Here is a 17416-nt window from a genome sequence, read left to right as displayed (position 1 = left end):
TCCTGTGCATTTTTCAGGCAGGGTCGAGTTGCCTTTAAAAAAGCCAAAAGCAGCCAGGGAAAACATTAAGATGTCATTCCTCTTCTTAATTTTGTCTTTTGTTGTCTTTCTTTCAGATCACACAAGCACAGCACGTGAGTTTGAGCTTTCAAATGCTTTCCCCCCTCTTCTGCTTTCATGTGTGCGTTGCTTTCCAAGACCTGTTTCATTTTGCTTTTGTTAGCTGTTTCCCTGAAACTCAGATGGTGCATTATTAGAGGGACAGCATTCATTGAGAATTTAAAGTCTCATCCCCTGAAACAATACCCTGCGTCAAATATTTATGCTTCTGGTTTTTATCTCTGCCTGTTCATCAGTACAACTATAGTTGCAGATCCCATGAATGTCATTCCTCCCATCTGCTGTTCTCAAGAGCATTTGTGCTGGGAAGTGGTGCTTGAATTTATCGACCTGTCAAGTCAGGACTTTATGCTACCCCGTGGAGAAGTCTCGAAACATCCGTATCGGCCTATGCTAATGTAGATCTAATAGGGTGACTTCTGATAGGTTTTAAAAAAATTTTAAGGCATGTGGAAGCTCTCCAGAAAACAAAGCATAGGGTGATATTTCACCCTTTTTTTAGAGGGTTCGCATGTCAGCGTTTGGAATCTGGCCTGCGTTTGTGTTTTACTTACTTGTATGTTTCATTCATGCTTTGCAAAGGAGCAGAACATCCCTGCTGTTACTAGGTGAGTACAGCAAGGAAAAAGGACCACACAATAATTAAGCCTTAGCTTGTGCTGTTTAGTTTTCTGAGTTTCTTAAAACTATATATTGGAGGTAATTGCATGGTCTCTCATTTGAAGAGCGAGATGAGTTGGATAAGATTTTCAGAGAGGGGAAATATTTGCCATTTCATCTCTAAAACCACCATTCCTGTGTTTGCAGTGTACAGAGTTGAAGTGTTACGCACCATCTAGTGCAAAAGCAGATCTGTGTGACTGCAGACTCTCTGTTTGCGTTCCCTCCTTTCTGCTGTATTTTTTAGCTCTTGCCACTGCCACAAAGTGTAGATTCTCCATGTTGTTCTCATTGCCGCTGCAAATTCATTGAGGAATGTCTGCAAGGAACTTTTCCTCCTTTCTTTCCTCTGTCAGCCACCAAAAGGATCAGCAGATCACTGTAGCATTACAGCAAATACTACTTCTTAAAAAAAGGATGGTTGGAGCCCAGTTAGATAATAACGTCATGTGAATGCTCCAAAAAAACCCACAGCAGCATTTCAGTTTTGACGTCTTATCTAGAGCAAAATCTTCTTCTGCAAAGGAAGGTTCTATTTAAAGCTGTACTTCTCATCTTTAAATAGGACAGGGTCCTATTAAATAAAAGAGTAAGGCCACCTGGGGAGGAGTTAGGGCGGGCCCTGTCCAGGATAAAAACTCAGAGGGCCCAATCAGGAGCCGCGAAGCGGCTCCTGATTGGGCCCTCAGAGTGTCCATCCAGGGCCAAGCAGCCAATGGGGAGGCACACAAAGTGCCTTCCTATTGGCCCCTCACCAGGACAGACCAATATTCCATTCACCCAGCCCAGTCTGGCTGCCAGTCTGCTCCTGACCACCAAAGGGAGAGGAGGTCAGTAGGGCTGCCAAGGGGGATGAGAACAGAGGCTTGGACAGGCTGCGCCAGCCCTTTTCGCCCCAAGGCTGTCCTAACTCCAAATTGCCTCAGAACCCTGACAGAGCTGGCAGGAGGCTGCAGAGTGCTCCCCCCCCCTCCCTTCAGGCCTGCTGCGAAGGAACCTCTGACAGGCCCTGACTGAGGGAAGGAGGCCTTTCCAAGAGCAACGCAGGGGAGACTGAGAGCCTTCCTTTTGAGGGGGGGGGACTTTCCCCTTCTGCCAAACAGTTTCCTGACAGAGTGGCCACAGAAAAGCCCCTTCTCACTTAAAATACTGCCCTGCCCGGAGGTTACACACAGCCAAGCCATGTGTCTTTCTTCTTTGCAACTCTCTGCAGATTTGAGGCCACTGCACAGCGTTATTCTGCAGAGGAAGCTGGCTCTTTTGTCTCCTGTTTCATCTGCACAACAACCCTGTGCAGTAGGCCTCAAGTCCTTCAATTCAACAACAACCGTGTGGGAAGCCTTAAATGTTTCTTCTCTACCACTACCCTGTCCAAAGTAGCCCTTTCTGCCTGGGGAGCTGATCTTTATACTCTGCAGGTGAGCTGTAATTCCAGGAGCTTTCCAGGCCACACCTGTAGGTTGGCTACCCCTGGGTTGGAAATATTCCTGGAGGTTTGGAGATGGGACTTCAAAATCGTACAATGCCTCAGAGTCCAGCCTTCAAATGAGCCATTTTTGCCTGCAGTTGGTAGGGAGTGGTACAGGAGTGTCCCTCCTGGCCTATGGGTTATGGCCAGCCTTTATCAGCAACTGTTTGTATTCTGGGGCGCAGACAGGCAGACCAGCATCAGTCCTGTGAGTCTGGAAAGTGCAGGAAGATCTAAATACATATTTACAGCCTGAAACTAAATAGAGAACAAGTAAATGTCTGGAGACACATCGTAACTGAAATAGTAACTGGCAAATAACCTTGGCCTGGCAAATAAAAAAACAGTATTAAAAACCTTACTAAGGTCAAGACTGCTGTGCACAGACAGTCTTCCTCTTAGGGTTGCCAGCTTACCTGTGAGGCTCGCTACCCCACCTCCCTCATGGGGAGTCTGCTATGGGGAGAGAAGGGGAAGACGATTGGAAAATGCTTTGATACACCTGAGGCCTGCTGGGTCACTGCGGCCCATTCCCAGTTCTCTCAGATCTCTCACAACCCTACATACCTCACAGGTTGACTATTGTGGAGAGACAAATGGAAAAGGTGTTTGTAAACCACTTTGAGACTCCTTTGGGTAGTAAGCAATAGGGTACAAAAATCTGTTCTTCTAAGGAGCGACCATGAAAGAAGCATGTGGGCACATAACATTTTACCAACAGTGAAAATATGGGAGACAGAAGGAACAGGGTGGACACACCTGTGTACTGTGACTACCCCATGTGTATTAGGGCAGAGGGGCATTTCGGTGAATGTGGCCTAATTCACACAAGAAGGGAAATGACGCAGAACTGGGGGGAATTGGTTGCCATGTAATCTTCCCCTAAGAAGAGTCTCCAGTCTGATTTTCCCTTCACATATCTGAGGACATGGCTCTGGAAAGCTCATCTGTAACCACTATGCCACAATTCCCAAAGGTCAGTCCTCTCCCACAATCAACGAACATTTCATACCACAGGTTCTTGACACCCATATCTCCACACCCATGGCCTCATTTGCCACCATGCCACCACAACCTCCCACACAACACACATGACAACCCCATGCCCTTACAGACTGGACAACTCCTCCCCTTCCTCTTCCCACTGCCAAGCTCTAGCGCCCGTTGTATTCTTGGAGACAACGGGCTTTGCCCCTAGTAACGAAAATAAAGTATGAGAAGAACATAACAAGAATGTTACTTGTTCATACATTTCAAAATTCTTGCATGGAAAGAAGGTGTGTGTGGGGGGGGAGTCCATAGATCAGTGGTAGAGTGCATGCTTTGTATGGAGAACACCCCAGGTTAAATCTCCACTAAAAAGAATCTCAGGTGTCCAGTTTGGGGCTGAAGCATTTTCTTGAGAGCTGCTCTTGAGGGATAAATGGGGTTGAGAGGCAAAGCCTCAAATCAGTGTAAGACAGCTTCATGTATTTATAGGAATGGTTGTAAAAACCCACGTGTCTATTCGTGTAAGAATATTGTCTACCTGCTGGATTTCTAACTTTGTTTACAGAAGAAATGTTGTACCACTGAAAATAGAAATGGAGCTGATAGGAGGTGACCAGATTGTCCCGCTTTTGGAGGGATATCTGGGGGTACCTGGCAAATTGTACTTATGTTGAAATTAAAAATATATATATTACAATACTATTTTTGCGTTCTATGCGTTCTATGAAACTTTTTGTTGCTCCATATAGACCAAATTTTTAATCAAGACCCCCCCTCCCCTGCCCCGGTCAATGGTGCCTTGTTTTACCAATGTTTAAATCTGGTCACCTTAAGCTGATGAGGCTTTTCCCGTGTTTTGTTTCTACTTGTTGGGAGAAGCTTCACCCTCTGAATTTCTGTTTATTACCCGACTGTTAAGGGTTAAGCAGCTCTTTCTATCTAGCTGTGTGGCAGTTGTGTAACACTTGCAGGAATTATGATAGAGGGCAGTTTGCAGGAAATAGTAAGAAAGGGGAACAAAGCTAGATTGAATCCCTTTATTGATTTTTTTTTCTTAAGCATTTCTGGCCTGTCTTGGAAGTGAAGTTCTTTGAGTTGGCAAATTCAGCACTATGAGAGAATACTATCTAATAACATTTTATTTCTTCCTACCTTTCTCCTTCGTATCTATTTAAGCTTATCGCCTCCCACTTGCAACGGCTGTTAGGGGAGAAGGGGATGACTGAGATGCATCCCAGAGGCTATTACTTCCACAAGTTTGGCACAGGAATTTGAAGCCACCCTATGGCTTCAGTTCCCCCATGGAAACTCATCTATTGGAAGTGCTGGTAATCTTGATTCTGATCAGGACAGCAGTGCGGGAGGGTAGCTGAAATTACCAGGGGACAGCAGGCCAGGTGTTATTCACAGCCTCCTGGCAGTGAAAATAAAGCCCACACCTGCAATCCCTGGGTAGTTATGGCTGCCTGCTAGAAATAGCTCAAGAGGGAGGCACTGTGCTTACCTTCACTGTGCTTACCTTCACTTGAACTCCTATACTTAATTGGGAAGATTAAACTTTCAGGCACATGTTTTATTTATTTGTTATTAATTTTATATACCATCCCTCCTGGCAAGGAGGCTCGGGGCGGTTCACGACATAACATATAAAAACATAATTAAAACACCATTAAAACAATTCAGTGCTCCGTTGAATTTATGAATGATTCTGCTGTTCTGTTCTTAAACTGTATAACGAATAGTATAGATGTGTTCTGATTCCGGTTTGGTAGAGGGAAAATGAAGATTGAGTGGAGAGAGGCCCATAGAGTTTATTGGCACTGGTTTGTTCTGGCTTCAACCATATGCCTGGTGGAAGAAGGTCTTGCAGGCCGTGCGAAACTTGAGTGGATCCATCAGGGTCCGACTCTCGACTGGCGGCTAATTCCACCCGAAAGGACTACAGCCAAAAAGGACCTGGCCCCGGTTGAGGTCAGATGCACTTCCCTTGACCATCAACCTATTAGCATTAGACAATCTTAAGGTGTTTCTAGAGGGCTACTGGGAAAAACAGTCCCTTAGAAACACAATGTTCTCAGTTGAGACCAGGCCAGTGTTGTCTCGTGGACTGATACCTGCATTTAGATCAGGGCACCTGCCTGGCCCTACTGGACCAAGTCCCTGTCTCTCAGCCAGAAGGGCTTATGGGAATTGTAATCATTGAGCATCTGGAGAAACACAGTTTGGCCACCCTTTGTTATAGAGATACAAATCAAGAGAAATGATCTTTTCATTGGCGAAAATTTCCCCGCACCAAAAACGGGTCAGGAAGACATTCGTGTATTTTGTCAAGCTTAAGACAAAGTGCGGAATTCAGCTTCACAGGTTCTACTTGATGTTTGATGTCTTCCCACCTTTGAAGCTGGTTATGCTAAATACGTTGTTCTTCCTTAAATGGTCATCAGCAATTGGAAATGCAAGTAGCATGGGAGTGGGTGGAGAAACCCTTTTCTAAATTGCAGAAGCCATGGGGGAATGAAGCCTCTAAGACTGAACAATATTTACTCGTGAGCAAATATTGGTTACGTTGGAGAGCTCAAGAGTGCTTAGCAATAATAGTACTTGAGTTCTTGAGACTGCTGAAAGGTTTTAATGTACACCATCTCACTCATTCTTACAATGCAGCGGTAGGTCAGTTATAACCGCTTTGTATATGATTGCTGTTTTGCTACTTTGCAAACAAAAACCAGCCATATTATGGCTTGTTTACTTTGTTTTATTGTACTTAATTGTCACTTCATGAAACTTTAGCCTATAACTGGTACAAGTTTGATATCGGACCAGTAGTTGTTGCATTTTGATCCTCTGACTTCTGGCTTTGGGAAAGCTGGCCATGAAACCTACTTCATGTTCTCTCGTCTGCTTTAAAGATTTATGTTCCTGGCTGACTACACGGGATCCTTGTGACTTTGACTTTGGACAGTGCTTTGCCACGTACTTCAATCTCTTAAGGAGGGAGCTCCCGGTTTAATGTGAATTGTTTTTTAAGGTTTTAGCTCTTGTTTATGTTAATATGTGGTGAGCCACCCTGAGCCCTCAGGGAAAGGACAGCATTGAAAATTGAAAACAACAAAGAGTGGCTCAGAAGTATCAAAGAGAATCAGCAGAGACTGGTGAGAGTTTTGCAATCCAATCATGTCATTACAGGGAGTCCTGTCTCTTGCATCAGAGTCATTTGCCATTGTGTAAAGGAGATGCGTGAACAACCCTTAATTATTACCTAGTATAAATTTGTTCATGAGCCTCTTGTGGCGCAGAGTGGTAAGGCAGCCGTCTGACAGCTTTGCCCATAAGGCTGGGAGTTTGATCCCAGCAGCCGGCTCAAGGTTGACTCAGCCTGCCATCCTTCCGAGGTCGGTAAAATGAGTACCCAGCTTGCTGGGGGGTAAACGGTAATGACTGGGGAAGGCACTGGCAAACCACCCCGTATTGAGTCTGCCAAGAAAACGCTAGAGGGCATCACCCCAAGGGTCAGACATGACTCGGTGCTTGCACAGGGGATACCTTTACCTTTACCTTTATAAATTTGTTCAGAGCCTCTTGTGGCGCAGAGTGGTAAGGCAGCCGCCTGAAAGCTTTGCCCATGAGGTTGGGAGTTTGATCCCAGCAGCCGGCTCAAGGTTGACTCAGCCTTCCATCCTTCCGAGGTCGGTAAAATGAGTACCCAGCTTGCTGCTGGGGGGTAAACGGTCATGACTGGGGAAGGCACTGGCAAACCACCCCGTACTGAGTCTGCCAAGAAAATGCTGGAGGGCGTCACCCCAAGGGTCAGACATGACTCGGTGCTTGCACAGGGGATACCTTTACCTTTATAAATTTGTTAACAGCAATTGCATTCATTCTTGTAAAATAAAAATTGTGCAGTCTCTTTTTAGTACGTGCCTCATTGTAACTAAATTCCTTATTTACAATGTTTACAGCTGTGGTTAAGCCAGTCAGCAGCAATCCCCAGAATGGCACCACAGTCCCACCTGCTGTGATTTCTAACACCACCACTAGCACCACCACAACCAACGCCACTGCCCCGGCAAACATCACCACCACCACCACCACCACCATCACCACCACAGCAGCAGCAGCAGCAAACCACACCACTGCAAAAGGCGCCACTACAAATGCCACAACAATTTCACCCAAATCTCCCAGTGTGACCACAGCAACCCCCAAGGCACCCTCCTCGGCCAATACGACCACCGTAACAGGTAGGCGCTGATCTTGTCTTTTCTGTGGGAGAGCCATCATGCTGGCAGGGGCTCATGGGAATTGTAGTCCATGGACATCTGAAAAGTCTCTGGGTAGTGGCCAAGAACGGCAGACTCTAATCTGAAGAGCTGGGATTGATTCCCTGCTCTTCCACATGCAGCCAGCTGGGTGGCCTTAGGCTAATCACAGTCCTGTCAGAGCTATGTTAGCTCCACCTCCCTCACAGGGTGCCTGTTGTGGGGAGAGGAAGGGAAGGCAATTGTAAACCGCTTTGAGACTCCTTCAGCCAGCGAAAAGCGGGGTATAAAAACCCACCTTATTTCTTTAATATTTAAATGACCATACTGCCCTTCTTGGCATTACAGGCTCAGGATGTTTCTTCTTCATCTGCATTGTGGCACTTGGAAATTACCTGTTCTAGTGTCTTCTAATTACAGAACTGAGGCAGGGATGGACTTCTGAACGCCATGATGTTCTTAGAACAAGTGCGATAACAGGATTCAGTTTTTATTTTGTTTTTGAAATGTACATATCTCACACAACTTGCTTGGAAGGGAACGGGGAAGGCTGTGAACCTTCAAGCGGAAATATGCGTTGTATCAACATGTTTTTTTTTTATGTTTTTGTTTCAGCCACTGCCAAAGCTGCATCCAATGTTTCCAGATCTTCAGGGTTCGATGTGGGGAGTTTCATAGGCGGCATCGTGTTGACCCTGGGGCTTCTGGTCGTTGGCTACATTGGATGTAGGACTTACCACGCAAAAAGGGGCGTCCAGTACCGAACCATGTATGTTTGGCTTATTTAGTTAAAATATTTATATGCCACTTTTTCCTCCGCTCAATGTGTTGTCACAGAGGCCCGTTATGCACGGCCGCCGAAACGGCGATTTCGGGTCACATGGAAAACGCGGAGGGGGAAGAAGCGAAGCAAACCGCTCATGCACGGGACGGGACTCAATGGTAGCAAAACCCCGAGTAACCGATTATGCACACGGCGATCCCAGCGCCGCTTCTGGTTGCGCCCCGGTCACCTGGAAGCTGCGTTTTCTTCCGCATTTCCCTAACACGGCTTTTTCGGTGGCATGCACCGAATCTGCGGCCGGTTGCATCCGGCTCCGTGCCTTATCGGTGATTTTAGTCGCCGCCATTCCACCCCGAATGCGCACTAAAACCCCCGTACATAATGGGTCAGAGAGAATCCAAGGAAAGAAATGAAATCAAGGTGTTATCTTACACCAGAGGGCAAAAGGTTTCTCCTACTGGAATAATGATCATGGAGTTCTTAGGATGGGATTCCTGCTACCCCGGGTTATTTATATGGTACCGTTTGGTAGTGCACTTCCTAGGTTCACACCCACAGTGTGACAAGATCCCATTTTGCCAAGCCCTCTGCCAAGACCAGGTAAACCCCAAAAGACGTATCTCGGGCCCTAGCAGTGCCAGGAAGATGACCTTGCCTGCCATTTTACTGTAAGCCACCTGAGCCTATAAAACAAAATATTATAATAACAACTAGGAGCCAAGCCCGTTACATTCAGGAATACAATGGATGCTAGATTGGGGGGGGGGGTTGTGAAAGAACTCTGTGGACAGCCTCCCCCCAGGACCTGGAAAGACCTGCAGGCAGCTGTTAGGGAACTCACCAGCAGGGGCAGCTCTCACACAATAGTGGCAGGAGGAGAGGGTGGTCAGGGGTGGGGTATGGAAGGTGATTGGCTGGCTGCTGGACAGACAGTTAAGCTGGTTGGAGGAGGAGGCACTCAGGGGCGGGACAGCCACTCTGAGTGGGTGTTAAGCGCTGAGTGGCAAATTAAGCCATGAGACCAGCTCCTCCTCCTAGACCTTACCAGAAATATATTATGTGGAACAGATAATTATTATTTATATTTTGATTTCCAGGCTCCCCCTCCCTGTGAGTTACAGCATATAAAACCACATTTTAAAATATTAAAACCATTAAAAAAAACCTTAACATTTCTGTTTGTTCCGCAACTCCCATTCTCTCATCCAGACGCTCTTCTCAGTCTTGATGGTTTCCACAGTATGGGAATGGAACAGAAAGAGGGGGGGGTTATGAAATGGATAAGGCAGGGGCAGGCCTGTAGTTGTCCTAACCTCAGCCATAGGCCGGGTGGAAGAGTGCCATTTTGCAGACCCTGCAGAACTTGGTTAGCTCTGTCAAGGCCCAGATCTCTACAGCAACTCATTCCACCAGGCAGGAGCCAAGGCTAACTGGTAGAACAGGGTTCCCCCCCCCCCCATGTGCTCTGAGGATTCATGGCTCCAGGTATATTCAAGATAAAGTTTTGGTAACTTTATCTTGCATATACCTGGCTCTGGGTGAGGCCAGTCGTACTTCCCTGGGTCTTGGCTGAGCCCCAGGTGGGGTTGGGCCACCTTCTGAAGATCTAGTAAACCCGAAAAGACCTCTCTCATTGCCATGTCAGGGCCTGGAAGATGTCCTTGCCTGCCACTTTTACGGGGCACAGTGCTACAGAGGACTTGTGCTGCCTTGGCCTTGAGTACTACCTGCAGTGGAAAGGCGCCCTTGTCTGGAGCCGTGAATCCTCAGGCCCTCCTCCTTAGGACACAACAGCATAGAATCCGGATGTTAGTGACCAGATGCCCCTGTTTGCTTTCATCTCAACTGTGCTTTGGTTGCGGTGATGCACGAGATCGGCACCACCTTGCCAGAACGGGAACACCGAGTTGATAAAGCCTTTGTAGTCATTCTTAATCTTTGCAACTCTCTTGTTTGATGGAAGGCGACTTTCTTTGATGAGCGGGAACTCCAGCAGGCCGCAGGTCCACATCCCTTTCTTTTTGAAGTATTGTAGCCGCTCGGGTTCACCGCTTCACTCCCTATTGAATGGCAGCAAACCTCTGACCCCCTCCTCCCCTCCTGCTGTTTGTAAAGCCACCCTCCTGAACAAAGAAGCACTTAAGCCTTTCAAAGAGCCCGTTTTGCGTTTAGTGGAGCCGTCCCTGGCGAAGAAGGCGTCCGGCAGCATTCCGTGCTTGCTGCTGCTTGCTCCTCCGCGCTCTGATCCTGGAATACCTCTTTTGCTTTGGGTCCCCCCTCCCCCCAGTAGCTTTAGGAAAAAGGGGAAAGGAATTTCCATGTAGTAAATTCTGCTCAAGTTTCTCCCCCACCCCTCCCGCCGCCCCTTGTCCCCACAAGTCCAGCTGCTGTTTCATTGGCCCATTTGTTCCTTGCAGTTGCGGACTCCCCTGTTGCAGTTCACGCAAGGAATGTTTGAGCATGCCCAGTTGACCTCGTCCTGCTCTTGACAAATGTTCGGCTGGTCTCTTGCTTTTGGCCCTGGTGCCGGTTTTATCGAGCTGTGTTCTGCCGCTGGTATTTATGCCCTTTGCCAAATCTCTCAGAGTTGGCTCCCTCATTTATAAAAAAAAAAAAAAAAGACTGTATTTTATTTTAAATACCATCTGTTCACTGCTCCTGTTTTCGTATTTACTCCCAAAATGTTCCTAGTTGCTGTCATTAGGAGGGGAATGGGGAATTAAAGGGAAACACAGCAATAAGGCATAAATCAGATGAGCAGTAGTAAATTGCTGTCCAGCTATATCATGGAATGGGGGGGAAAGAGCAACCATGAAACAATGTTTATCAAACGAGAGACCAAAATAGTGTATTAACAAAGTGAAAAGAGAATATAAAGACAGAAACATTACAAAAAACTTGTATCACACTATCAAATCCTGAGCAGCAAACATGAAAGTCCTTGGAGGAACTCTGTCAGAGATGTCTGTTTTAAACTTAATTTCAAAGTTTACAATAAGTCGGTCTTCATTGACAAACAGTCTCCAGCCTCGCGTGAGGTGATCCTAAGCATGCTAATGAAGATTGTTCGCCTTCAAGACAACAAGATCCAGAGATTTGAAAGAGTTCTTTGAGGAGAGCCAGCTTGGTGTAGTGGACAGTGATTGTAGGCCACTTTGAGACTCCTTTGGGTAGAGAAAAGTGGCATATAAGAACCAACTCTTCTTCTTCCATGTATACTGCTCAGGCTTCGTACCTGAACTGTTTGCTTGGATATTGTAATGCAAATCTTTCGTAATGACTTTATATTCTCTTTTCACTTTTTTGTTAATACACTTTTGAGGCTCATTGTTTCATGGTTGTACTTTTCCCCATTCCATGGTATTGCTCTACAGTTGAAGGACGGGTAGCACAACACAGGAAAACACTCCCCTCCCAACAATGACTCTGTAAGAATAAGCTTTGTTGGGCATGTGCTTTGCTTGTAGAAGACCATTGTTTTAGTCCCTGATATCTCCAGGTGAAAGATCAAAGGTACAACAAAAATTGAGTCCAATAGCACCTTTATGACCAACGTAGATCAAGGGATTTGGGGGACCGTGAAGTCTAAGGCAAGTTGTCAGCTTTTTTTAAACTTCCATTTCATCCTAGCCTTCTCCTCTGCAAGAACCATCTCCTCCCAACAAAAAGAAGCTTCTTTCTGTGACCCTCCTTCCCAAATTATAATCATAGCCATCCATGGTATACCACATCCCAAGGGGATTGTGCATTGGTCTATGAACAAAAGAGTAGGGGCTGGCAGAGGGTTAGGATCTGCTCAAAAGTTAGGATCTGCTCACTGAATCAGGGCAAAGGTCCAGCTGTATTTCTCTAGGAACCAGTTGGGTGCGCCATCATCACTCTCAAAATTAGGCTGAGGGATGAAGCTTCCAACCACTTTCTGGGCTGTTGACGTAAGCCCATCCTTGCGAGTGTCCTGCATAGTGCAGAGGGGTTGGACTAGATGACCCATGAGGTCCTTTCCAACTCTATGATTCTGTGAACAAAACACTTTTCATTGGGTGGGTTTTCAACCACACACTGGATGAATTGAGTCATTAAGATTGCTTACCGCATGTTAATGTGCTGTCTTTTCTTTGCAGTGATGAACACGATGCCATCATTTAAAGACGATCCTCCAAAGATACATTTGAAACAACCACTCGCATTTAGAAACACTTTTCCTCCCAAAAAACATGCCTTAATGGGAAAAGTTTATCACAGCCTATGCAGGAATCCTTAATTCTTGTATCACGGTCACCCTGTAAGATTCTGAAGGACGCAGAACAACTTCAAAGCACTGAAGAATTCCAGGAAATAATGTATGGTTGGCACCAGAGTATCAGTCACCTTCTGAAGATATCAAAAGAGCATAGTTAAAAGTGACAAAAGATCAGAGGCATCAGCTCCCAAAATAAAACCTAGACTGTGGTGGCGAAGGTGTGACCACACTTTAGCCCCCCTGTTAAGTCAAATGGCCTTTCTGTACAATAAACAATTCAAGACTATGCTAGCTAAATAACAAAACTTCCTTTGGCAAAGGCAGACCATGAATCCAAAAACAACATTTTCAGTTTGTTTGCATTAGGTTTGTGGAATGTAGATTTTTTTTGTTACTGGGGGTGTGTGTGTTCTGTTTTGTTTATGATCTGGGGAGCTTCAAGAGTTGTGCTTGTTGGGTTTTTAAGGAAATACGTGTCTCCTTTCTAATGCCAGATGCGTGTGTGTATTGGATTGGTGCTGTTTGGAGGGGGGGGACATGTTTTTGTTTCTCAGCATGAGGTAGGGGGAAAAAACTGAGTAGTATGTTGTGTTTGAAAGTGGTACAATATCTGGGTGTGTGCCTAATTCTTTATTAGGTTGAGGTATGTTTCGAGAGATAAAGCAGGGTTGGTTTTTACCACAAAGGTTGGATTCACAGGAACGTTCTCAGGTTGATACGGTAAACCAGTTATGTCTTTGAGTTCACCACGTGGTTGAACATACAAAATATGCCTTATTCTGAGTCAGGTCGTTCGTCCACCCAGTTCAATATTATCTACCCAGACAGGCTCAGACTCTCTCGGGTCTCTTGGCAGATAAAGGTCTTTTCCCAGCACCCTGAGATCTTGTGTGTTACGTAATTCTGTTTGGGCCGGGGTCTTAGCAGAAGGGCATCTACTTTGTAAGCCACTTTGAGACTATTTTGGGCTGTGAAAAGTGGGGTATAAAAACCCAGGTTCAGTCCCTGGCAACTCCAAATAAAAGGGGATGTGATAGAAGAGTTTGTTTTTCTACCCTGCTTCTCTCCACCTGGAATCTCAACGCAGCTTACAATCACCTTCCCTTCCTCTCCCCATAACAGCCACCCTGCAAGGTAGGTGGGACTGAGAGAGTTCTGAGAGAACAGCTCTAACAGGACTGTGACTAGGTCAGTGTCTCCCGGCTGGCTGCATGTGGAGCAGCGGGGAATAAAACCCAGCTCTCCAGATCAAAAGCTGCTGCTCTTAACCACTACACCAAGCTGACTCTCTGCTTGAGATCCTGGAGAGCCACTGCCGGTCTAAATAGCCAGTGCTGACCTCAAGAGACCTGTGTTCCGATTCAGCAACTTCACAAGTATTATATCCAAAGCGTATGCTCTGTCCCAAGCACAGTTCTTTGGGGAGGACTGAGGACATGTCGAAATAGTAGGCTCCATTGGTTTACCATGTGGTGAAATCTGTACAGGTCAGCTGAAGATCGTGTGACTCAGCCCTTTCATTGGTATAATCCGGACAACTGTAGGATGAGGGCGCCCGCAGTGTCCTGCTTGCGTGTGTTAAATCTTAAACAGAGAAGTCTTGGGATTGAGCAAAAGGTTTCCACTGAGAATCGTTTAAACTTGAATTCTTTGGGGCTGGAAACAGATGACAGATTATTTTAAAGAGATTTTGGGACTGTTTCGGAAGGACATCCCAAGGTTTGGCCTGTCCCGCAGTCACCTCTGAGCAAATCAGCAGGTGACAAAAGAGCTGACGAACTCATTGGGTGGAGGTGAAAGCAGAATGAATGTTGATGCCATGAGGATGGTTTCCTCTTTCAGAGTGCCTCAGACTCTGAGGTCATTTTGAAAGCCATCATCTGTCTCTGGTCTTTTTACTGGGAAGCTTTATGCACTATTTGCTGGAAGGGACACTGTACTTCATATATGCATTTATATTTTTTAGAACCCTATCTTAGGGGCCTGTTCTCCCTCTTCTAAAATGTCTGCCTAGAAGCCTGTTGTCTTCAGAACCTCATCCAAAGACATAAAATGAGTAAGATTATTTGCTGTTACACGCATACACGTGCCACTATGAATTTCACCAAGGAATATCTCTCACATTCTGCACTTGTCCATTAGTGTGACGACCGGCTGCTGCGGAGTTCATTCCTAAATTATTTTGAAGGCTGAGCGAGGTAAATAAGACACCAGTGTGGGTTTTAAAGCTCTTTCCACCCCACGCCACCCCGGTTTTCTGGTAATGTGGCCATGTTTCGTAGTCCTTAGGGACCAATTCATCCGCGAGTTCATGAGATGGTATGGAGTACTGAGGCAGAATTATATACCCCCATCACATTGATTCATATGGTGATTTTACCGCCTCACCTATGAGCCCCAGAGCATGTTACAGGGAGACAGGTGGTCACTGCTAACCTGGGTTCTCTTTCCCATCCCCATCCTCTTCAGTAACTGAAGAACAACCTCCCCCAGCCACCCACAGCTACTCAGGGAGATGCAGAGAGGAACCAAGCTTTACAGGATTAGCATGTAGAATGGACACGAGGTGGTAACAGTCCTCGTATAAAGTTTTTTTCTGTGGGTTGCATTTCTTTTCTGAAAGGACTCTCTAACGTTTGACTAATGGCCCTGCTTACTGCCTCTCCTGCTCCTGCAGGGATTTCAGAAATCTCAGATCCATACCACTTGCCCCAAAGACCACTTCGGATAGGCTTGTTTCCAAGCCACCTTTCTGGCTTTTGTTAAATTCCGCCATCTTGTTGCTGGGAGGATTTCCAGTGAAATCAGTGCTTGGTTAGTCTGTTGGGTAGGGCAGTTCCATTGTAGAGAACACGCATGTGAGCCGGCTTCTCTGAGTCCCTTCAGGAGGGTTTTATTGCACTCGGAACAGACCAAGAAGTGATCCAGGGCTTCGATCCTGCCTGCTTTTTCATTGTCATCTGATTCCATTCCTTACTCCAGCCCTGGATGCACAGATGCCTTTTGTTCATGGAATTCCCGGCATAATGGGGGCTGTCCAAAAGGTTTCTCTCCAGCAGAATAGCAGATCAATTAATTAATCTTTAGGAGCCAGCACACAACGTTAAAAGCTGTCAGAATTAAAAACTGCTTTTGGCAACTGAATTACCCTAGCATTTAGAAGTGCTTTCGGTCAACCCATTCAGAGCTTCCCCATCTTGGGGGAGGTGCTGTGGCCAGATGGCAAAGTATCTGCTCAGGCATCACGTTCAATCCTTACCCACTCATATAATGATCCAGTAGACCAGGGGTAGTCAACCTGTGGTCCTCCAGATGTCCATGGACATCTGGAGTACCACAGGTTGACTACCCCTGCAATAGACTGTGATGGGAAAGACCTGTGGTTGAGACCCCATAGAGCAAGGGTGGCCACACTGGCTTTCCAGCATGCTGGCAGAGGCTTGTGGTCATTGTTGTCCTCAGACATCTGGGGAACCATTGTTTGGCCACCCCTGCCGTAGAGCTGTCCGGTTGGACAGTGCTACGCTCAGTGGATCGATGGCCTGACTCCCCATCTGGAAGCCTATGAAGGAATGGATGCTTTGATGACCCACATGATAAGCATGTCGGAGGGCTAGGATTATCGAGGTGAGGGAATCAGCCCATATAGGGAGTGTAATCTGTAGTTCACTCCCTGCCTCTAGTCTTGGTTATTCTTGGAGATTATAATGTAAAGGTTGACAAAGTAGTATTTCAGGAAAAGTGCAGAGAGAGAATTTAGAAGTTCTTCACTCAGGGCGTGTCCACACTATACCCTTAACTGGTTTTGACCACTGTTCCCTCTTCCTGGGGGATCCTTTCTTCTCCATTATCAGCTTCCTATCAAATCGCTGTTCCCAGGGTTTCTTGTGAGAAGCGGTATGTTGAAGTAGCTTAAAACAGAATCAGGATGGTCTTATAGGGATTCAGTCTCTTGAGAAGTTTTATAAGAATTCTATTTTTTTTCCAATCTTTTGAGAGGTTTTGTAAGAATTCTATTTTTCTAAATACTATGCAAGCATGATTTGTTAGAATGACAGTCTGATCATTTAGGGGAAAAGTGTGTGTATCAATTTCATCTATACTCCCTTTCAAAAAAGACAAAAATTGTGTTTTGATCTACCATTAAGCAATTTTTGTACCAATAATTTGCCAACTTGAGGACTAGTTGCTTTATCCATCAAAAATGTAACCACTTGCGTTTTCAAATTTTGCGGTGGCTGAAATAACACAAGTCAGCAACTGATATTCAACTACTGAGTCCGAGAAAGTATATATTGGTTGCCTCCCTAAAATCAATATATAATTGACTTTAACCTCATCGTGCTTGTCCCCCTTTACTTGCAAAAATAAAGTTAATGAAAATTGTTGTCTGTTTATCATAACGTTTAGCCATTTTTCAGGGACTCTGATTTGTTACTTTGACCATGTAATGGGTGTGCACATTGGTCTACAGACAGAAAATAAGGACTCTTGAGTACAAGCCCTGATTTTAATATTAAATTTAGATATGGTAAACACACTAAAAACACTTTGCATGAAGAAGGCTCCTGGGTCAGTCCTGGGAATCTCCAGTTAAAAGGATCAGGTATGCAGTTGATGTGAAATACCACCACCTGAGACCATGGAGAACCACTGGTGGGCTGAATATTTATAATGTGATGCAGTGGTCCCCAATCTTTTTATCACTGGGGACCGGTCAATTTTACTGAGCCCAGAGGGGAGGTAGTCTTTCGCAGAGGGACGTCGCCGCCGCCTGAGCCCCTGCTCCACTTGTTTTCCCTCCGCCGCCCACTGGGGGGCGCTGCCAGCAGCAGCTGCGCAGTGCCATGCCGAGGGGGAGCCCCAGCCATGGCAGCCACTGGAGAACACCAAAG

General features: G+C 45.9%; 1 protein-coding gene across 2 annotated transcripts in view; it reads left to right on the top strand.

Annotated features, from left to right (window-relative positions):
* TMEM123 (transmembrane protein 123) overlaps positions 1–16908 on the top strand; it is a 34208-nt gene extending 17300 nt beyond the window's left edge. Inside the window, exons 3-7 of one of the 2 annotated variants that reach the window (XR_013231721.1) lie at positions 117–134; positions 7198–7479; positions 8113–8266; positions 12403–15799; positions 15862–16908. Coding sequence is in view for 1 of the 2 variants with exons in the window: in XM_077341531.1 (XP_077197646.1) it covers positions 117–134; positions 7198–7479; positions 8113–8266; positions 12403–12427 (479 nt within the window). In the remaining variant the exon portion in view is untranslated. Of the gene's footprint in view, positions 1–116; positions 135–7197; positions 7480–8112; positions 8267–12402 lie in introns of both variants that reach the window. The other variant, XM_077341531.1, reaches the window with a different exon arrangement.
* Positions 16909–17416: the final 508 nt, after the last annotated feature.

The sequence above is a fragment of the Paroedura picta genome, chromosome 6 (genome assembly GCF_049243985.1).
Source record: "Paroedura picta isolate Pp20150507F chromosome 6, Ppicta_v3.0, whole genome shotgun sequence".
Classification (NCBI taxonomy): Eukaryota; Metazoa; Chordata; class Lepidosauria; order Squamata; family Gekkonidae; genus Paroedura; species Paroedura picta.
Note: the sequence above shows the minus strand (reverse complement) of the source record. Positions and strands in the feature narration are given on the sequence as shown.